Source organism: Eleginops maclovinus, chromosome 7 (assembly GCF_036324505.1).
Source record: "Eleginops maclovinus isolate JMC-PN-2008 ecotype Puerto Natales chromosome 7, JC_Emac_rtc_rv5, whole genome shotgun sequence".
Taxonomy (NCBI): Eukaryota; Metazoa; Chordata; class Actinopteri; order Perciformes; family Eleginopidae; genus Eleginops; species Eleginops maclovinus.
This window is the reverse complement of record NC_086355.1, coordinates 12,476,013-12,497,473: the sequence shown is the minus strand read 5'-3', so window position 1 is coordinate 12,497,473 and position 21,461 is coordinate 12,476,013. Positions and strand designations below refer to the sequence as shown.

At 41.7% G+C, this 21,461-nt stretch overlaps 6 protein-coding genes across 11 annotated transcripts in view; all 6 read left to right on the top strand.

The window, feature by feature from the left end:
- The first annotated feature begins 551 nt into the window (after positions 1–551).
- On the top strand, positions 552–4,005 carry LOC134867029 (uncharacterized). 3 transcript variants are annotated; one of them, XM_063887297.1, is made up of 6 exons: positions 552–856; positions 1,756–1,902; positions 2,025–2,111; positions 2,604–3,079; positions 3,206–3,533; positions 3,640–4,005. In XM_063887297.1, the coding sequence occupies exons 1-6, from the start codon at positions 854–856 to the stop codon at positions 4,003–4,005; spliced, it is 1,407 nt and encodes a 468-aa protein (XP_063743367.1). In that variant the 5' UTR covers positions 552–853. The 3 variants fall into 3 exon arrangements, with proteins under 3 accessions (XP_063743367.1, XP_063743368.1, XP_063743369.1); XM_063887298.1 differs by lacking the exon at positions 552–856 and having other exon boundaries at positions 1,841–1,902; positions 2,218–3,079; XM_063887299.1 differs by lacking the exon at positions 552–856 and having other exon boundaries at positions 1,862–1,902; positions 2,221–3,079.
- A 5-nt stretch (positions 4,006–4,010) lies between these two features.
- On the top strand, positions 4,011–6,653 carry LOC134867028 (uncharacterized). Its single transcript, XM_063887296.1, has 5 exons — positions 4,011–4,413; positions 4,528–4,737; positions 4,849–5,246; positions 5,347–5,451; positions 5,560–6,653. Exons 1-5 carry the CDS (start codon positions 4,011–4,013, stop codon positions 5,935–5,937), a joined length of 1,494 nt encoding a protein of 497 aa, XP_063743366.1. The 3' UTR covers positions 5,938–6,653.
- A 371-nt stretch (positions 6,654–7,024) lies between these two features.
- hce2l2 (high choriolytic enzyme 2-like 2) lies at positions 7,025–9,511 on the top strand. The gene is made up of 9 exons (XM_063887302.1): positions 7,025–7,434; positions 7,527–7,569; positions 7,651–7,710; positions 7,815–7,970; positions 8,085–8,202; positions 8,404–8,582; positions 8,754–8,835; positions 8,924–9,057; positions 9,151–9,511. Exons 1-9 carry the CDS (start codon positions 7,375–7,377, stop codon positions 9,165–9,167), a joined length of 849 nt encoding a protein of 282 aa, XP_063743372.1. The 5' UTR covers positions 7,025–7,374; the 3' UTR covers positions 9,168–9,511.
- Positions 9,512–10,290: 779 nt separating this feature from the next.
- On the top strand, positions 10,291–12,319 carry hce2l1 (high choriolytic enzyme 2-like 1). Its single transcript, XM_063887301.1, has 9 exons — positions 10,291–10,418; positions 10,508–10,559; positions 10,653–10,712; positions 10,807–10,959; positions 11,049–11,166; positions 11,276–11,454; positions 11,556–11,637; positions 11,721–11,845; positions 11,953–12,319. The coding sequence occupies exons 1-9, from the start codon at positions 10,347–10,349 to the stop codon at positions 11,964–11,966; spliced, it is 855 nt and encodes a 284-aa protein (XP_063743371.1). The 5' UTR covers positions 10,291–10,346; the 3' UTR covers positions 11,967–12,319.
- Positions 12,320–12,695: 376 nt separating this feature from the next.
- On the top strand, positions 12,696–17,518 carry tra2b (transformer 2 beta homolog). Of its 2 annotated transcripts, none has more exons than XM_063888509.1 (8): positions 12,696–12,848; positions 14,847–14,992; positions 15,125–15,287; positions 15,739–15,927; positions 16,024–16,139; positions 16,744–16,935; positions 17,039–17,106; positions 17,191–17,518. In XM_063888509.1, exons 1-8 carry the CDS (start codon positions 12,816–12,818, stop codon positions 17,199–17,201), a joined length of 918 nt encoding a protein of 305 aa, XP_063744579.1. In that variant the 5' UTR covers positions 12,696–12,815; the 3' UTR covers positions 17,202–17,518. The 2 variants fall into 2 exon arrangements, with proteins under 2 accessions (XP_063744579.1, XP_063744578.1); XM_063888508.1 differs by having other exon boundaries at positions 17,036–17,106.
- Positions 17,519–20,509: 2,991 nt separating this feature from the next.
- The window catches only part of igf2bp2a (insulin-like growth factor 2 mRNA binding protein 2a), a 41,573-nt gene continuing 40,621 nt past the window's right edge, over positions 20,510–21,461 (top strand). The window contains exon 1 of one of the 3 annotated variants that reach the window (XM_063887114.1): positions 20,510–21,046. In XM_063887114.1, coding sequence (XP_063743184.1) covers positions 20,872–21,046 — 175 coding nt within the window. In that variant the 5' untranslated portion in view covers positions 20,510–20,871. Of the gene's footprint in view, positions 21,047–21,087; positions 21,449–21,461 lie in introns of those variants that run through there. The other 2 variants (XM_063887113.1, XM_063887115.1) reach the window with 2 other exon arrangements.

The following is a 21,461-nucleotide window of genomic DNA, read 5'->3' as shown; positions in this document are numbered from 1 at the left end:
AAAAAAATATTTAATGGCTTTTAGCTTTTAGGTTTTTTTGTCGTTTTTAAATTGATGTTTATTAAGCTGCTCGGTTTACAGTCCGTGTAAATATACACAACTCTATAATCAAATTAAACTTTTTATAAACAGCGTGTTTCATGATGAACACATATTATTGAGTCCGGTCAGGTAGTACAGCAGTGAGGGGAAGTCAGGAGCGATGCATACGCTGATCCACACTTGTTGGATTGGAACAGCACGTAATGTGACGGACCCTAAACAGCGTGTTTCATGATGAACACATATTATTGAGTCCGGTCAGGTAGTACAGCAGTGAGGGGAAGTCAGGAGCGATGCATACGCTGATCCACACTTGTTGGATTGGAACAGCACGTAATGTGACGGACCCTCCGCGCAAAGGGAGTTGCACTGTGTAGGGGTCGGTTTGGAATTGGGCCCGTGTGTATTGATGTGCAGGATCTAGGGTGATAGCGCAATTAGGATCTCTTTCCGCCGCATTAAGTAGAGGACCTCCGGCATTGGTGTCAGAGCCCGGATGGCGCCACCTGGGAAGGGTTAGTCTGTTCTCAGTCCAATGTCAACAGCGAATCGCGTTCGTTCATTTCCAATGTGAGATACAGCCTGTCCCAATCACGTAGCGAGATGACAATGGACCTGGCCAATCACATCGCTACTATCCAATGTGGAGATTGGACCTGGCCAATCACATCGCTACTTTCCAATGTGGAATGGATGACGTACGTTACGCGCCAAAGCAAGCTCAAGCACAGCAAGCACAGCAACGCTCTGCAACAAACGGAAGCCATTGTTTTTTCCGCTTATTCTACTTAGAATCTAGCAGTACGATTCAATGGTAAGTAACTATTCAAATATGTGTCTCCTGCTGAAAAATGCATGTGGGGTTTATTTTAATCAATCACACGAAAGTATCCGATTGTTTTGCTACCTGTGTTACGTTACGTTAAGGCCAGTTTATCCACCATAGCTAACAATCGCTATTGCTAACTTGCTGGTCCATTTCGATTTCGCAGAGGAGATGTTGTACAAGATGCCTGCCAGGGGAATTATCATGCTAAATAGTGTGATTTATAAATAGGATAACGTCATTGTTCTAGCTTGCGTGAACTGGGCATGTGAGCTTTATTTTAATCCATCACACGAAAGTATCCGCGATTGTTTTGCTACCTGTGTTACGTTACGTTTGGCCAGTTTAGCCACCACAGCTTACAATCGCGATTGCTAACTTGCCGGTCAATTTCGTTTTGCAGAGGAGATGTTTGTGAGATTATCATGCCAAATGTGTGATTTATAAATAGGATAACGCCATTGTTCTAGCTAGCGTGAACTGGCATCATATAAGGCGGTATGCCAAGCTTTAGGCTAGCTAATATGTGTCGTTCGTGGTGGTACTTGGAATGTAAACAAACTGACGTTTACGTTACGATCAATAAATGTAATGTTTATAGGCTCAATATTAATATGAATAGAAAAAGCCATGTAAATGTAAACAAACTAACGTTACGAATACGATCTACATAATACCCTCATTATCACTATGACTAGCAAATCATATCAACTACTTCACCTTATCAGAGGTGATCAGACACCCAACATTATTGTAACTTGATTGATTTGATAATGCAGCTGTCTGTCATGCTGTGTGTGCGCGTTTGTGCTGTAGTGTCACAGTGTATTGTCCAAAGGATGCTCATTGTTTATTGTTGTCCATTTTCATATTCATATTCCCTTTAGATGAGCAACAAGCCTAAAAGCCTCAAGGGCCTGGGGGAAGGACAGTGGATGGCAAGGCTGAGGGCATTTGCCAGCTCAGGGGTTTGGCCTTCTGGAGGCAACAGACCAGCCCCTAGGCAGCGGAAGTGGTATGCCCTCTATCAGAAGGTAAAATATGGCAATACATAATGATGACTTGAAAAATATACCCTACAATAGTGCAGATACTATGAATAAAGCAAATGACTGTACTACCTACCCCAGACTAAACACAGTACTGATTGTTTCAGATTGAGAATTGCCCCATGCAGGTCCGTGGACAGTCCACTCTGTTTGGAGGGTCAGTGGCCTGTAACTGTGGCTTTCACGGTGCTAAGGTAAGGTGATCTATGTTTAAATGATGTATCGTTATGATTAATCTGGCATCTCATGTCTGCTGCAATGCTGTAGCTGTTATCTCATAACACAATGCTGTTGCTTTAGCAGCCCACCACTCAGCCTCCTGCCGCTGCCTCACAGTCTGCTGCTGTGGCCCCTGGTGCAACGGCTGCTGTGCCACCGTCACAGTCTGCTGCTGTGGTCTCGGACCCTGGTGCAACGGCTGGTGCAACGGCTGGGAGCTACAGCTATTAGACAAGATGGTTGAAGCCAACCTAATTAACATCTATATAGTCATACCTGGCCATCTCCCTTTGGTCAAGCGCACTCCTTACACTGACCTCCAGACATACCTTTATTTATTGTTGTGTAGGTTATGCTTAGTGTAGCCTTTATTTATGCCATACATTAATAATGTGTTGTGTAGGTTATGCTTAGTGTAGCCTTTATGTATGCCATACATTACTACATTATTGTTGTCTTCTAAACAGGATGCACCTGGAGGAGTTCAGCTGGCCACTGCGGGGGCTGCAGCTTCGGTGTGGTTGCCAGCAGAGATGTATAAAAACATCCCTGTCCAAGACCAGAGGTGGATTTCAAACGCCATCTTCCACTCTGGCAAACTGCGGCAAGACCTGAAGCTGTGGTACGAGCCCCCTGCCCCAGCCCTCATCTACCACCAGACACCGACACCAGACCGCTTCTTAAACCACAGGCTGATGGTGTGGATGCCCTACCACCTGTGGAAGGTGAGGGTAACCTGCCCTGAGTGTGGGAAGCAGCTGACGGGGTACGGTGTCCACAAGAGGGCTCGGAAGGTCCTGGACATCGACAGGTATTACCTGATGGTGACAGAGACACTCGGGTGCACTGTGTGTTCTGTGAACTACCTGTCCACCTCCGAGACTGTCCGGAATCAGCTGGACCTGCCGCACCAGAAAATGTTCCGGATGATCCTGACCCGCCAGTGAGTAAATGGAACTCTGCTGTCACATTCAACTGTTGTTTCGCCGGCTGCGTATGATAGCCTTTACATGACTGTAATGACCCTCCCTTTAATGCGTAACTAATTGGAGCTACATGTTCATTTCAGGTACGCCTGTGACATCCGTGTCATTCGCCTGCTGCGTGACCGGACTCTCGGGAACAGTCCAGCACGTCTGGTGAAGCAGCTGAAGGAGAACCATGGGGAGGAATGGCTGAACAGGTTGGCACACTATCTTGGGGAGTGTGCTGAGTTTGTTGGCCGGCCAAGCCTCTTCCCAGTGGTGTGCCAGGATCCCCCAGAGCCCATTGATGTGCCCACCAGTCGCTGGCTGCTGACGGTCTATGGCAGGGACATCCTCTCTCGCCTGGACCATATTAAAGCCAGCATCACATCAACGTTTGGCTCCATCTTAAAGATGGACTCAACCAAACAGGTAATAATAATACATGTGTACAGTGTAGTTAATCTATATACTCTTGCTCCTGTAGATTTCCTCAAATTTTACAGATTTTTTTAACATCGCTATTGTGAAATTCCAGATCACAAAGAAGCTGGCTGGCCATGCCAAGGGGACTGGTCTCTGGGTCACCTCCATTGGGAACGAGGTTGGCCAGATCGTGACCAGTGTGGTGACAGTGCAGGAGGGGCCAGGACTGGACAGGATGGTGGCAGGAGTGATGGAGCGGTACCGCCTTGCAGCTGTCGCACCCCCACTGCTGCTGTATGTGGACTGTAACTGCTGCATCAGTGAGGGGTCCACCACGCTGCAGAACAGGTTTGGGGAGTGGCCAGACCTCCAAATACGGCTGGACATCTGGCACTTCATGCGGAGGCTGGCTGTGTACCACCGACGCCCATCCCCTCTACCCCACCTTCATGAGCTACCTCTCTGCCTGCATTTTTGAGTGGGATGCAGGGGACCTCTCTCTGTTGCATCAGGCAAAGAGAGAGCAGCTCAGGCAGGAAGGTGTGCCAGCCATTGATCAGTAAGAGGGAGCTGAGCCAGTACTGCCGCAGGAGGACGCGCGGCGTGGAGGCCACCATCAGCCTCATTGGGCGGCTGCTGCAGCAACTGGGCGGGACCAATGGGAATGACCTGATGGGGGTGCCACTGCTGGACCAGGTGCGCATGGAGCACATCTGGCGTGTGCAGCAACGCCACGTCAGCTGCATCCAGGACCTGCCTGGTGTGCAGCTCTACACCGAGACCGGCACCATCAGGAAGGGAGGTGTGGTCCTCACCAGCTACCGCTGTGCCAGGGGGTCCACATCCCTGGAGTCCTTCCACTGCCACCTGAACAGGTTCATTCCAGGTTGGTGTCTCCCTTATGTATATAAGCAGTCACTATGCTCTTTTATGAAAGCACTCATTAGATTGGAAAGCTAGACCTTTTTAATTGACTATTAATATTTCATTGTTTTCACAGGAACCAGTGCAAATGCGCTGAATTTTCAGCTCTACCTCCTGGAAGGCCTGAACAGGTGGAACCAGGACCGGGGGGCGGCGGCGGTGACCAGCAGGCCATCGTCTCTGCTCACCTACTCCGGGGATGTGACCCAGAGCGTCAACACCAACAACATAAAGGTGTTTGGCCGGGCATATGTGCCAAACTTCAGGCCACCCTCCAAATACACCGGTATGCTAATGTAATGATATCTGTCTACCTAGTGTATATGCTTGACATCATACATGACATTAATGTTTATTAATTATGTGTGCATGCTTGTTTATCTGTTCTTTTTCATAGGAGAGCTGCTTGGTGTTGACTACCTCCTAAGTCAGACTGGGCAGCCCCTGAAGGTCAACCCTGACGCAGAGGAGACGGAGGACATGCTGGAGGATGTGGAGGGGGGTGAGGAAGTGGACGAGGGCATTGAGGAAGACCATATACCTGACCTCATGGTGCCAGGTCTCCTTGATAACCCAACACAGCCTATCTTCTCTCTGGCTGCTCCCTCCTCCGTGGCTGCTGCCTCCTCCCAGCCTGCTGCCTCCTCCCAGCCTGCTCCCTCCTCCCTGGCTGCTGTCTCCTCCCTGGCTGCTCCCTCCTCCCTGGCTGCTGCCTCCTCCATGGCTGCTGCTGCCTCCTGCATGGCCGCTCCCATCCAGCCTGCTGCCTCCTCCCTGGCTGCAGATGTGTCTGGGGTATGTTAAAGCATATTTATTTGATAATAAATAACATCACGTGTCTTTGTTTTGTCCACACTTCACTGATCTCATATTTCTGATCCCTGTTTTTTACCAGGCCGTGGATGAGTCCGGCATGCCAGGCATGGACAGGGTGGACAGGCTGGCAAAATGCCTCGTGGAGCTGCGCAACCAGCCACTACTAACACTCAGCAACCAGCAGGTTAGGAACTCTTATTGTTTTGTTTTTCTCCTCTGTTCCCTGACACATGTCCGCACTTCAATGTTTTTGTTTTCTCATGTGCTGTTCTCTCTATGTTGTCTTTCTCAGGTGGACAATATTGTCGGCCTCTGGCAGGAACTGCTTCCCTACGACCAGCAGCGGGTGGTCTTTGCCGCAAGACACCAGACCAAGCTGGCCACGGGGAGGTTCAGGAGTCCTAAGAAGAGGCAGGAGTTCACGCCGGGGGTGGAGAGCGTAAAGAGGCATGCCCTCACCACCTCTGCCCCAATTGCCCAGTGGCCAGACTGTTGCCGGCTCGTGGAGAGCATCTTCGTTAGGCTCTGTGCCATCCACCGCGGTCCCAAGAAGAAGGGGACTGGCACAGTGTCTAGGTTTGACCTCGTCCTGGAGGACTACCGCCAGATCAGGCGGCGTATTCTGGGTCCGAGGTCATGCCGAAGACCTCCATGCAGCTGGTGGACGTGAGCCACACCACCCTGGTCCAGTGGAACAGCAAGAGGGTGCAGAGGCAGGAGACTGCGGTGGTCATGCAGGGGCTGGACCTGCCCAGTCGACTGTCTGTGGCGGCTGACCCTCTCCCCACAGCCAAAACGCGGGCCGTGTCTGCACCCCCCCAATCTGGCCCGGCTCACCAGTACCACCTGCCCAGCAGCACCGTGGGCCAAGCGAGGAGAAAGACCACACACACACACACACCCGCAGTCGCCACACACACACACACCCGCAGTCGCCACACACACACCCGCAGTCGCCACACACACACCCGCAGTCGCCACACACACACACACACCCGCCACACCTGTGGCTGTGAGGCCACGTACTCCTCGGCAGCTCTTCCCTGCTCCAGCTCCAGCTCCAAGTTCATCTCCGAAGCTGATGCTGCTGGGACCAGTAGGTGCTCAGGTGCCTGTCCTGATGGCTGCCCCACAGGCCCTGAGCTACAGCCTCATGCCTCCTCCTCCTCCTCCTCCTCCTCCTGCTCCTCCAGTCCGCAAACTGACCCGCAGGGTACTACACAACACCTGTAAGCAGTGTAAGGAGTTTAGGATGGCAGAGACTGGACACAGCCAGTATAAAGGAAAGGTGTACTGCCCAAACATTGAAACTGTCCCAAAAGAACAGTGGCTGGAGGACATGAAGAAAAAAAAAAAAGTTTGATTCATATATTGTTCATATATGATATTGTAATAAAAGTTTGCTTGATAAAAAAATATATGCTTCACTGTCTCCTTTTCTCTCCTTTCCTCCTCTTTTTCTCCTTTTTTCTTCTTTTTTCTCCTTTTTCTCCCTTTTTTTTTCTTCCCCCTCCTCTTCCTTTTTTCCCCCCCCTTAACAGACTATTGTTCCCCAGCTTTGGCGCAGTCGGTAGAGCATCAGACTTTTAATCTGAGGGTCCAGGGTTCAAGTCCCTGTTCGGGCGATAACTTTTTCTTTCTTCACCGCTATTTTGGGATGGGAACATCTGTATTTATTACAATTTGGAATTTGTGAGAGTAAATCATGTGATATTAGCAGCGTAGCATAGCATAACAACTGGTGCTAAGCATAGCTTTTAGTAGATAGAAGATCAGCACTCCTGGTATGTTTTTAAGACAACTTAAGCCAAAAATTGCACAAAATCCTTTGCCAAACATTTAACCATTTCATTTAAAGCTAGTCATTGAACCGAAGCTGTTATTACCCACAGAGAGACCTTACATTATCCCACTGTTGGAGTTGTTGTTTTTGAAAGAATCAAACTAATTTTGGGATTAAACTAGCTCACAAACAAATAACAGTAACCTGGTAATTTACCTGAGATAATCATGGGTATTATCTGTGGACAGTGATTGGGAACACCTATAAAGCTAGGAGTTTGTGCAGGTAAAATTGCAACAGTGAAGACATATCAGCCTTGTAAAGATGGAGCAGATTATCCTCTTGTGCCTGATTTCTACCTGTCTTTCGACTGTACATGCTCAGGTAAGTAAAGAGGGGATTGGTGTGGGACTGTATTTTAACACATTTAACAGACTGTAAAGAAATTGCAAAAAACATTTTTGTTCTGTTTGCAGAAATTTTTTTACAGTCCAAAATCGAGCCCCATTGGCTATAAAGGTAAGTACAAATTGGATTTGATCAAATATTAATATGTTATAGCAGTAAAGGGGCGCCAGCTGACGGAAAATTATTTTTCAGAACTTGAAGAGAATGATGGGACAGCAATGGATGAAATCATAAAAGCTAATGAATTTCAAGGTAAGTTGCACACACTTTACCTGAATTGTTTTGTAGTTAACACAACAAAAAACCTCATCTTGCCATGTGTAAAATTATATACTTTTCAATGATTTCTGTCTCAGCTTCCCGTATCATAGATGGCACTACTACTCTCAGAGAGGGAGACATTGCTGTTTCTTCTGGAAGGCGCTCTAAAGTTTGCTTTGCCCGTAGCTGCCTCTGGTCTAAGTCAGTGGATGGACATGTCTATGTTGCATATTCGCTTTCACCTAAATACTGTATGTTATTTTTGTTTTCTAAGTCTAAACAATTACCACACACTACAGTCATTTTCATTTGGGTTTGTGATAATTGAGTAATTGTATGTTCCTTCTGTTTAAACAAATGCAAAGCTGAAATGGAGACAAAGATGATAAAAAAAGGAATGGAAAGCGTAGAGAAAGGAACCTGTGTGAGGTTTGTTCCTCGAACTCACCAGCGAGACTACGTTGAAATCCAGCCAAAGACTGGGTGAGAACATTTGCTTGGAAACTATTAAACCTGCAATCTTTGTTTGAATACATTTGGCAGATAAAGAAGAGTACAATTGAAATAGATTTTGTTTTTAAATCAGATTTAATAATATTGTCCTCTATGTTAGAACACTCAACTCACTTCTTTAAGTTGTTTAATGATATTTGCTGTGGCTTGGGTATGTGCGTGTAAATCTAGGTGTTGGTCCTACCTCGGTGCGCGTGGTGGAAGACAGACTGTGTCTCTTCAGAGCCCTGACTGCCTCCGGGTTGGAGTGATCTCCCATGAATTCATGCATGCCCTGGGCTTTGTGCACGAGCAGTCCCGCCTTGACCGGGACAACTATGTCACCATCATGTGGCCAAACATTTGGAGGGGTAATCTCAAAGGGGTGGGAAGGGTGGTGGCATTGGGTAATGAAATCTCCACGAACGGTTTATCAAAGCATATATTGTATGAACTGCATTTTTATAAACATAGATACTACACTTATTACAAACAACAACAAAATCAAAATGATGATAAAATATTTGTTAAATTTCCAACAGATCGTTTGAGGAACTTTGAGAAATTCAAGACTGACAGTCTGGGCCTACCATATGACTATGGCTCAATCATGCACTTTGGAATGTAAGTAATAATTAAATGTTGATTTAATATATTTATATAATAATTTTGTTTCTGCATTATGATGTTATACATGTATGTCTATGTTTAGGTTTGCATACTCTCAGGATGGCTCTCCAACCATCATTCCTAAAAACAACCAAAACAGCAAGGACATAAAGCTGGGCCAGGCATCGTCTCTCAGCCACATTGACAAGATGAAAATCAACAAGCTTTATCAGTGTGGTAAGTACCAAACATCCTTACCCAACCTAGTAATTAAACCTATTGCAAAATGGGCTGATATTTCCATACTCTTTTTTTTCTGTCTCTTGGCAGGTAACACGGATGAATAGGACCAAACAGATTTGAGGTGATACAGGAATGTGCTGAAAGTTTATATACAAATCTAATGTTAAATCATGGAGATACATTTCAATAAAGATTGATTAAAGCTTTCTATCTGCATTTCCTCTGTATGCATGCAGTCAAGTGTGTTTAAAGAAGACATGTTGCTTATGTTTAAAAGGGTTACAAAAGAGAGTAGTAGTCGTATAAATGCCCTTAAAACCAAATGTATACACTATATGTAATTTCATGAATCAATAATAGATGACTTAAATGTCAAGAAAATTAAATGTCATCCAACTTGCGTTGGACATGCTTGCATACATAAAACTGCCATAAAATAAAGTTTTTTACCAACCAAAGCATGGGTCATGTGATCACATTACACAAGAAATAAAATACAATGTATTGTAATCAACACACAAGCAATACACACAATAATACTTAATGTTATTCATCTGACCAACAGAATTCTTAAATCTATTGAGCCTGGATTTTAGTAGATTATATCTGCAACAAGATAACAGCAATCAAAACTCTCTGAGCAAAGAGTAACTAGGGTCTGTAAGGAACTAATCTGTGGTATGAGACGACATGAATGTATTCTTGAAACAATGCACCCTTAACCCGTGCAAAGAAATATTATAAAACCAATATTCATGCAGCGCCATAGGCAAATTTCATAAACTTTCCTCAAATTGGCTCCTTGATATAAATATAAATAATATTTGGAGAAGGATAAGGTTTGCTTTTATATATTTGCCTTCATGACAAAATGATTGTTGTCAAGACAGTTATCAACGGATGGTTTATCGCAAAATCACTGGTTGCCAGTACAGTCAGACACAAATTGCTGGTATTTTGGACTTGGTGGACAGTTATTCTCCTCCTGAGTTGTAGCACCTTTAAAGAGTCGTATTTTCTAAAAGTGCTGAATCTTACACGCACTAAGTACGGGGGACAAGTGAAGGTCAGCATCAAGACCACCTGTTAAGGATCAGCAGTGGACTTGAGTTAATTGCACACGCTGGATGATGAGAGGTCTTAATCATGCTTCATCATGGCACAACTGCCCAATCAGTGCAGAGCTCTAGAGGAGAAGTGGGTATATAGATTCAGTGGAGAGGACTTCATTTAGCTCTGGCATCAGAAGACTGCAGACTGAACCTGGTACACAGTCTGAAACAATGCATTCTATCATGATCCTTCTGGGTGTCTTGTTCGGCCTGCTGAGCCAGGTGTACACGCTACCTGTTAAGGTTAGTACCAAGAGAAAAATATTTAATGGCTGTATGTCCTTAAAGACTAAATCGATCTGTAAAAAAAATAATGCAACTTTTCAATGCAGAATTCTACTGGACTACATGAGGGAAAAGTGAGGTTGAGACGGAAATACTCAGGTGGGTTTTAAAAAAAATTACTTTGGCAATCCATATAAATGTAAAATTCTGAAGATGTAAAATACAGGAATACATCTCCCTGTTATTATTCAGACGAATTTACAGACCGTGATGACATGAATGCAATGGATCAAATCCTGGAAGTCAACAGAAGTAAGGCGTAATTGAATTAAAAAATTGTACCAAACTGTTTTTGTAATACTAAAAAAAAGCACTAATTCCTTTTTTTTTTTAAATATATAACTAGGGTTGCGATTTCCCCGAGGAATGTCCTTCAGAGACGGAGATATTGCCAGCTCGTATTTTCGGAGTGCCATAACCTGCCCTGGCAATGCTTGTCTGTGGCCTAAAGCAGTTGATGGATTTGTTTATGTTCCCTTCATGCTCTCTCCAATATATGGTATGAATCCCCAGATGTAAAAACACATTTTAAAGGTATTGAAAATGTAAATCCTTGTCAAATCTTTGCTTCGTTTTTTTTTCTGGTAGAGGACATGGACAGAATCACCATAGAAACTGGGATGCAAGACATTTCTGCTGGAACGTGTATTAAATTTGTTCCGCGCACTCATGAGGCCAGCTTTCTTGATATTCAGCCTAGATATGGGTGAGCATGATTGCTACATGTGGTGTGAAATGTGCTGTGTATTTAATTATTATGTGGTGATTTGGCATTTTGATGGTGACACATTTCATTTCCCGTTTTGTACCCAAAGCTGCTGGTCGTTCCTTGGGCAGACTGGAGGAAGCCAGACCCTGTCACTGCAGACTCCTGGATGCATGTGGTCAGGAGTCGCTGCCCACGAGTTCATGCATGCTCTTGGTTTTGTACACGAGCAGTCTCGCTCAGATAGGGACCACTATGTCTCAATTGTATGGAAAAACATCATGCAAGGTTGGCAAATTATGTCTTTACATCCATAGAGCACATTTTTAACTTTTTGAGTCCTTTTTTCTTATGAGTTTTGTGTCTTTGTATCTTTTGTGTTTTGACAGACCAAGCTCATAACTTCAGGAAGCAAGCAACAAACAATCTCAATAGTCCATATGACTACAACTCTGTCATGCATTATGGAAGGTGAGATACTCTTTCTTAATTATTGGTTTTGCCTGTTTTGCTGAGGCGTCACCTTACCATATGCTTCATGCGTCTTTGTCCAGATATGCCTTCTCTGAAGATGGTGGACCAACAATCATCCCCAGACCAGATCCTTATGTTCCCATTGGCCAGCGAGATGGACCCAGTAATCTAGATCTTCATAAAATAAATGTCCTATACAACTGTGGTAGGTTGATTTAAACATTTGCTGACTGAAAAAAAATACCTTTCTTTCATTTAAAGATGTTGAATTATCTTCAATTGATCGCATTTTCTCTCTACTCCCCACTACAGGAGTCAACCAGTAACTGGATCCAGAGTGTGTCAAGTTCTGTGGAAAATGGTTAACTGTATCTGCCGGTCATAAGTACATGTTATGGGCTAATGTATTTACAATATTATGCTAATTTAGTAGGCTTTAAGTTAAGATTCCTACTTGTAGATTGTGTCGAGTCAGTTCTGAGTACAATCTACAAGTTTGAGATAAAAGTAAAGTGAAATAAAGCTGCTTTTCACTAATACATCTGTAATCTGCACTGTAGTAAATTTGACATACCTACTGCTGCCAAGTAGATCCCTGCATCACATCTCCAAACCAATAGTTGAATTTCTGCTTCATTCACAGCTCCTGCTCAATTAAAATAAAGAACATGTAAACGTTTGCCACATCTCTGTTTTGGAGAAGTCTTTTTCTTTCATGAACATGGCTGATCCTTTTATGCACACAATAACAATAATTTAACTTTCTTTATATGAAAGCCTAATACACTTAATTTGTTCATTTAGTCACCATTTAATTTGCAGTCGTTTGATTGTAAATCCCTCAAGGTTAATCATTTTATTTAACTTTTATCTAGTACATTTTAATCTCAAAACCTCCACCTAGACATTGTTCAGTAGCCTAGTTTTTCTACAGTCTTGATTGAATATCTATAACTTACTCTTAATATGTTACATTATTAACAATTAATGAATATAATATAATATGTAAGAATGTAGTTGCTTATTGATGTGGTCATGTGCCCAACGCATGGATTAATGCCACGCAGGGGGAGGGGCCTTTTGTCTCCTGCAACTGCACACAAACACGCGTACCGTGGTTTGTAGCTAGCTGGTTAGCACATCAGCATAAACATCTGTCATATTGTGGCACTAAAATGAGCGATTGTGGCAAAGGTTACAGCCATCGGGTACGTATGAGCTTTGTAACGTTTGAAGAAGGCTAGCGTTAATATATAAAGTAATAGGTTGTAAGAAGGGAACGTTGACTGTTGGCAAACGTTAGCTAAGAAGCTCAAAATGTAATGCTGGATTATCAATTATTTTATCAGACATGGACTCGTTAATTTACATTCTTATTCCCTCAAATAAATTATTTACATTAAAAAAAAATAAGCCAGGTCCAATGTAAAGTTGCGGTAAATAATAGTCTGCTAATATCTATGTATTAGCTGAGATAGCTAGCTGGCTACCGTTGGCGTTAGCTGTTCATGCTAACTTTAGCCAACTGTGATTTATAAACACAAAGACGCAGAGGATGAAATTAAGGCATCTATGTTTAAAAGTAGTGAGAATGTTTATCTTCAAACTTTAGTTTTTATTATCATACATTAAGTTAAGTTGGCTAAAGCGCACAGACGAGTTGAACGATTAAGCCTTAACGTTAATCTAACAGTCTTCCTGTGTGCATATAAGTATTGCTATTATATTATGAAATAAGCTGTATTCTCCATAAGAATATCGTTTTTTTTAAACAATTTATTTGTAATATAACTGATAGCTGCATTTGGAGAAGGAAAATTGGATCTCTTATTGAGTAGCGTTAATTTACGTCAATCTGGAATGGAAACTGTCTTTGTGGTTTCCCCATCTCATTTAAATTGAAAACGATCCGCCTCAAGATGTCTTCTTATTCATGAGCATCTACTCACATTCACACATAGTTGTCCTGTTTTAGTTGCACGTTCTCCTGATATTTTTAATTTAGGTTGAACTAAAAAGACAATACAAGGTTAAAACAAGTTAAGTGTGCCACTGTTTTTGAGTAGTTGGTCTTTTAACACAATCTCTTTAACAATAATATATCTACAGTTTAAGTTGCTGAATGTGGCACCTATGATTTCATGTATGTGTCATCAGTGCTAGTGATGTTAAACAATTGGCACAAGCTTCTTGAGATTGTGTGGTTGACCTTAAACCGATAAAAAAAAGTTAATAAATGCACATAAACTTTATTAGGTAGGTTTCACATTCAGTGGTTTGATAAACATGATGATGCTATAGAGGCCTCTTTTGAAAATGATGTCAATAGGTTTCATTCAAGATGAAACATGTATGTTGTTGCAAAATAAGTAATTACAGTTAACTAATTCTATTTTTACTTTTTTTCTTTTGCTATTGTACACATTTATAGGACAGTGCTGTTTGACCTGATTTTGTTTCTAACATCCAACAAAAAACAATATAGATTCTTTGTATATTTCTAACTACAAGTTGCCAATATGAATGGAGAAGCACTGAATGTGAAATATTTATAGGAAGTATTTGTATTGTGTGGTCTAAACTTGTGATGAGATTTTAATGACGGTTCAAAGTTTAACACGTTTTGATTGTAGTTATATATTCTTCATCCCTTTCTTTTTCACTAAGGTTAAGATTGGACGAAGAAAATGCGGAAGATGGGCACTTTATTTTCAATAATTTGCAGCTCAGATGTGTGAAGCTGAATTGTTCAATGCATGCTTAACATGTGAAGGGGAAGAAGTTTGGGCAGTGTGTGAGATGGGGGAAGTAAGAAGAAGTATAACAATCGAAGAAAGAAGAATTATGTGAAGTAATGAAGTTACAGAAATGAAGTTAAGGAAGTAATCTGGATAAGGCCACAGTGCTAAGTAATTTTTTGGTCTGTTTGTCAAATGCGTGCATGTTGTTGTTTTTGAAAAGTTAAAATAACTACAATTTTTACACAGGTGAAACATTTGTTTCTCCATTATATTGTCAATTTAACTGTTTTTATAAATGTAATCCTAATGATATCACATTATTCATGGCTACAAAATACCTGCATTCCTAATCAACAACCTTAAATACTGTTTTTTTTGTAATTTTTACATTAAACTATTTAGGTGAAACTTCTTAGTTTGTCATCTCATTCATGCTGGTAAACGTATTCTGTCTGGTTCGTTCAGGATTCTCGCTCTGCATCTCGGAGTGTGAGTCCAGGGGGCTCTAGGAAATCAGCAAGCCGTTCCCCAGCTCAGTCGCCTGCCAACTCAAAAGATGGTTCACGCCACTTCCGCTCTAAATCTCTCTCTCGGTCCAGGTCGAAATCTGGGTGAGTGTTTGTGTTATTATTATTTATTTATTTATTGTTTTACAAAACTCACATGATTGTCTTTTGGAGATGCTTTAGACAAGTTGGTTGTAAATAAATATTCAACCATTAAAATGTTTTTTCTGTCTACAGGTCCCACTCCCAAAGCGGCTCACAGAGACACTATAGCCGCTCTCGCTCCCGCTCAAGGTCCTACCGTCGCCGGTCTCACAGCCGGTCATACAGCGGAGAGCGCCGACGCAGGAGCCACAGCCGCTCCCCAATGTCGAACCGACGTCGGCACATCGGCAACCGCGTAAGTACTCTATTAATCCCCTACTTTTTTGATATCTTAATTAGTTTGTGTAAATTTGTAAGAAAAAAAAAACGCTGTCACATCTGATTCCAGCTCCTCCAATATAAATGCTGTCTGTTTACCTAACTCTTTATGGACGTAATTGAATTTCCTTGAGTTGTTGACAAAACGAGACAATTCAAAACGTCGTCTTGGGCTTTGGGAAACACTATCGCATTTTGGTTAATATTTCATTTACCAAACAATTAATCAATAAACTGACAAAGATAATGAAAATGATTGTGAGTTGCAGCCCTATTTGGACGTCAATCAGTTTTGCTTGTGTTCTTTCTGCATACTTTCTGGAAATATTCAGAATAAAGAAATTCAATTGTGAAAAATAACAAACAGAAAACCTTTTTGTTTTCTGTATGAAAGACTCTTCACAACTGTAATATCCCTGAAATTGCAGGCTAATCCAGATCCAAACGGTTGTGTGGGAGTGTTTGGCCTGAGTTTGTACACCTCAGAGAGGGATCTGAGGGAAGTCTTCTCTAAATACGGCCCCCTGGCGGATGTCTCTATTGTGTATGACCAGCAGTCGAGGCGCTCCAGGGGCTTTGCTTTCGTCTACTTTGAGAACGCTGGTGACGCGAAAGAGGTAAAAGAACTGGAGTTTGAAAAGGCCCCTGGAACTCCTAAAACTTGAAATGCTTTCTGGGTCTTAAACAGCAATGCAATGTTTGTTCGCTTTCAGGCAAAGGAACGAGCCAATGGCATGGAGCTGGATGGTCGTAGGATCAGGGTGGACTTCTCCATCACAAAGAGACCGCACACCCCCACCCCTGGAATCTACATGGGCCGGCCCACATAGTAAGGAATCTGAAACATACGAAGTTTGTCTCAATTCTTCGATTTGTATGTATTCTATTAAAGTTATATTTATATATATCAAATCATTTCTTAAATAAAACATAGAGGGGCTGTTTTTTTTCATTAGGAACTTATTTTTATTATTTTATTTTAGTGTCATATCTTAATTTATTTTGGACCCTTAGTGTCTGTATAACTTAAAAAATGTTTTTTCAGTTTACTGAGAACATGGGCATCAGTCTTCTGGTGTTTCTAAGTATTAGGCTCTCTGCATTGGCTTTCTAAACAACCTTCTTTAAGTCTCTAGCATTATCATTACAAAGTGAAAAAAGGTGGATTTTATAAATAAACCTAAATCACAGTAAAACAAGGAATGCAGAGCAATAAGTAACCTCATGACCTCAGTAACGTTACATTTTGTTTCCATAAAAAGGGCTGTATAGTTCTGCTGAGAAAATCACAGACATGACATGACACATTTCAACTAAGGTCTCATTGCTTTATCATAAGGAACATCTTTTAAATTGAAATTGAATCAAATAGCAGAAATTGTAATTGTGAAAGCAACAAATACAATCTCATCTTTGAATTGTGTCGTCTGCAGCGGAGGAGGTGGAAGTAGCAGCAGTGGGAGTGGTCAAAGTGGTCCTCGACGCAACTCACGTGACTATGATCGTGGACATGACCGCGGACACGACCGCGGACACGACCGCGGACACGACCGCGGATACGACCGCGGATGCGACCGAGGCGGCTATGATCGCTATGACGACAGGGACCACTACCGCTCATACAGGTGACTGCTAATCCTTTAGCATTAGCCCTTCAGATTATTAATGTAAGAGAAATGTTTAGGTATAGGGAAATACCAAAGTTTTTATTTTGTCTCGTTTCAGAAGGCGATCTCCATCCCCGTACTACAGAGGGGCTTACAGGTCTCGGTCCAGATCGCGCTCTTATTCTCCCCGTGAGTCTTTTTCACAATAATCCACTCTTTCATTGGGTAATTTATGGGTTGCATTTTGTCTAAAGACTCTGTTTTACTTCACAGGACGCTACTAAATGTTGCTGTCAAGCCCTTGCCCCTCCCACACACAGACATGAAATATTGGATGATTGATTTCAGAATAGATGTTCTTTCTTAAGGTGATAATCACACTTCTGTTTCTCATACACGACCAGTAAATGTATTTTAGTTGTCATCTGATGACATGAATCGAGCTGTACCATCGTGTTCTTTATTTTATTGAAATGTATAGCCAACTTCTGCCATGAAAAATATACAAATACTGCGTTTTCATTAATGTATTTTTTTTGTACAACAATTGAGTGAACGCTCATCTCTAAACAGATTAAAAGTAGGAGGCTTTCTTTTCCAATTTGACTCGTGTCCTTTTTTACAGCACCTATACATACTCTAACCTATTGCTGCTGCAAGGATGTTATAAATGTATCCTAGCCTTCATTTTATCGCATTACTATGGGATTATTTTGAAAATTTCTGTTAATGAAACAGAAGTGCATGTCTTCTACATTTCTTTCTGGAGAACCATCATTAAACTGCCATTTTTGTTTTAAAACCTTGAAACTTATCAAAATGTATACAAACTACGTGCTTCATACTTAAGAAATGACACCGAAACAGATAAATCCAGTCAAAATAAAACAATAATTGAACAGATATCGCTAAATGTATTAGTAAAGATCCATCTTAACTAATAACTCCTGTGGCAAATTTAAAAGATGACTACAAATATCTGTAGCTCGCAATTTCAGACCTTTTAGTAATTTAAGTAATGATGTGAAACTAAATGGCAATTCAGTCTGATTTATCAAGCTAATATTCCCTGACCAGTAAATCTGTCTTCGAAATGCCACTGAGTAACAAGTTGTGGTGTGTGTGTGTGTGTGTGAAATGGTTATTTGTTGGCACCCTTTATCGTCCTTTAACAAACTGATGAGGAAGACTGAACCCTTATTAATTGAAGCTAAACAAGTTAATTAATTTAGTTTAAACTAATACTCAACATGACAGTCCAACATTGACCCCTACTGGTACACTACACTACTACTCATAATAAACTTGAGTGACTTGTTAGAGCTTCAGTTGATTGTAGTCTTTAGGTGTAATTTCAAAGGGTCTGTTTTAACCAAATTATATTTAAATACAACTCTATTTTGACTTAGCAATGCTGATCATTATGGTTTAATTTATCCACATTTTTAAATCTCCACCAAATATTCCTATCTTCATTAATGGATTTTACTTCTGGCGCTTACAGCAACTGCCTTATTAAAGACATGTAAAAGCTTCAAACACAAAATGTATGTGTTGAGAATAAATATATATAGTTTAAGCTTGTGTTAACCTCAGAGCTTATTTCAAACATTTTAACAAAAGCACACTTCAAAAACACTGCCTTTGAAATAAGGGAACAGGAAGGGCACAATGTTAATTGGTCTATTGTGTATCCATAAGCACTTATTTAAAAAGCAGTTGAGCAAAATTGTATTTTCTATTTAAGCATTTGCTAGTCTATTGTATTCAATACATCTTATTAGCAAGGTTTACACAAGAGCAATCTAACAAAAAAGGAAACATCATTAAACTGCCAGTTCCTTTAAACTGTGCTGAAACTGTAATGTGTGAAATACTTGTCAATAGTGTTTATTTACTGAAAATGTGTTTCTGTTTTAACCCTGTTTTTCTTTGAATGCTGTTGGCTTCCTGTATACAACCTGTAACGTTTTTTTTAAATGTTATATATTTTTCTGCAGTTTAATTCCTTGGTAAATTGTTCCCATTATGCCTTCAGCATTGGTTGATCAGGATGGTAGTTTAGAAAGTAAAGGGTAGTTCAAATTAAAAACACAGGAAATGTGATATGAGAAAATAGAGAGGAAAGCAAAAATACAAAAGTCACAGAGTCGACCACACCTTGGAAACGACATCTGCCCTTTTCTTCCCCTCCAGTACCACAAATCCACGTGCGTGTGTTGTTTGTTTTGGTCTGCCGGTCACTCTGTGTTCCCTCACTATTTGTCAGCACACTGATCTAGAAGGGCAAAACATGTTAATAAGAAAGGATGCAAACATATCCTCAGTGTGTGATCGATTTAAACTGCTTTGTGTTTATCCTATTACAAAATAAATGTCAAATGGAGCTGCTGTTAAAACTACTTATGCTATATGAACTCAGAAGGATTCTGCTGGCATCAGAGAGGCCTGCAACAACTCGTGTTAGCATGTCATCAGGAAGGTAACTGAAGAACTGTTTTGTAAATAGGCCACAGCTTGGACATTCCTCTGTTCACACACTGACGTAAACAGACAGAAGAACGGTCACTCCTGCTGCTGGCACTCTCTCCACTACAGTAGGGTGGCAGTAATGTTCCAAGGCAGAGGCCAGTCACATGTAGAAACACTCAAGTGCTGTAGGCAAAGGCTCCTCCTCTTAATAGCTACTGTAGGTACACATCCATGCACGAGCACTGCAGCCTGTCACCATACAGCTCCACAGCCCTTCCCTTTGCCTTTCAGCTTTTGTTTTCAGATCGTCTACTAAAACACACCCACAAACTAACAACTTCAAAACACACCTACAAACACACACCTACATCACAATAAAATATGCTATAACATATGAGCTCAGGATGGTTGAGTGACACTGAGGGGACCTCTGTGCACAGCTAAAAATGAGGGCCAGGAATCCCTTCACAGTACTTGTCAGAAACTGAAAAATATAGATGTGCTTTGATTTACACTTTGCCATCAACAAGCACTATCCACCACTGGAAATGCAAAGCAAAAGTGCCATCACCTTTTGTAACATGTAAAGCTGCAGGTTTGAGGACGTTTAATCAGTCATACCTGATAAGAATGCTCAACAATAATTTCTATTTCACTGTTATTTCAGCACAAGGTCAGTGTACAAGAACGGCTGTGTTAAGGTTTCACTTTCTGTATTGTATTTTAAAAAGCCGGTTTTCCTATTCATTTGCAGTTTTATTATCGAAACTAAATCTTGCAAATTCAAAAATGTTCAGATCTTTTTATTTTATATTGTATTTTAGAATCTGAAACAGGCATCCATGGTGAGATTTGGACCCCCTACGTCCACAGCTCCCTAAAATCCATATTTCTGTGTCTCATAAATAAATAAGAGGCAAACTGTGGGGATCAGTGACACTGTTTGGGCCGACAAGTACAGTGACAAGGACTTGATTTTCCGCACAGTGGCCCTTTTTTTTTTACTCTTCTAGCCTGGAGGGACCCAAGGCACAGCCCTTATTATGATTTGATGAAATAACCGCTCTGCTTCCTTAAAGCCCATCCCTTTGCTGAATATACCGAGTGATCATCATGACACTTTCATTCCCCAATGTACTTTCCACGCCGGAGAACCAGGAGTGATCGCACATGCACCTCCAAACATTTTTTCTTGTGATTTTTAAGGGAGATTTTATTTAGAGGCGGTGCTTGTTGGCTCCAGAGAAGCGTCGTAACGACACTTTTTTCCCCCGGTCCCTGTTAAAAGAGTTAGACCGGGGCCAGAGTTGGTGCTGGGGGGTCGCCTATAGTTTAGTAATTTCCTGGGGGGTAATTGCTAGTTTTTTTTTAATCCCGTCAGATTTTCTATTTTATTTTATTTTTTATTTTTCTACTTCTCTGAATTATCGCCACTCTCACTGTTAAGATCTGGTACCCCTTCGAGTTTTTTCCTTCCAGATCATGAACAAACTATATGTTGGGAATTTAAGTCCTTCGGTCACAGTCGAGGACTTGAAGGAGCTCTTTGGGGAGAGGAAGCTGCCAGTGGCCGATCAGGTCCTGCTGAAATCCGGCTATGCTTTTGTGGACTTCCCCGACCAGAACTCGGCCATAAAGGCTATAGAGACTCTTTCTGGTAAGTGTGTATTTGATAAGTGATGCTGCTGGTGACAGGAAAAATTCACAGCGAGTCAAACTGCAAGATCAGGTTAAAACATAAGAGCTCGGGGTGTCCGAAATATTAATCATTGATTGTGTTATTATTATTTTGTGTTGTTGCTCGGGACAGTGTTTGCGATCACATCCGTGTATCATCAGAGTTTAGATGAACGCTCAGCCATGCACGCTCCAACAAAATTCGGATAATTTATCGATCACAGGACACACTGAGGGCTTTACTGCCAGATAGCCTAAAGAAAACACCAGCCGTCCTTTCGGCAATACCGTGCACAATAACCTATATTTTGGAGATTCCGATAGTGTGGGGCGCTACTTTGCAATCACCCGCTGGAATGTATGGGATGGTCTGATGGTTCGGGTAGGCATAATTA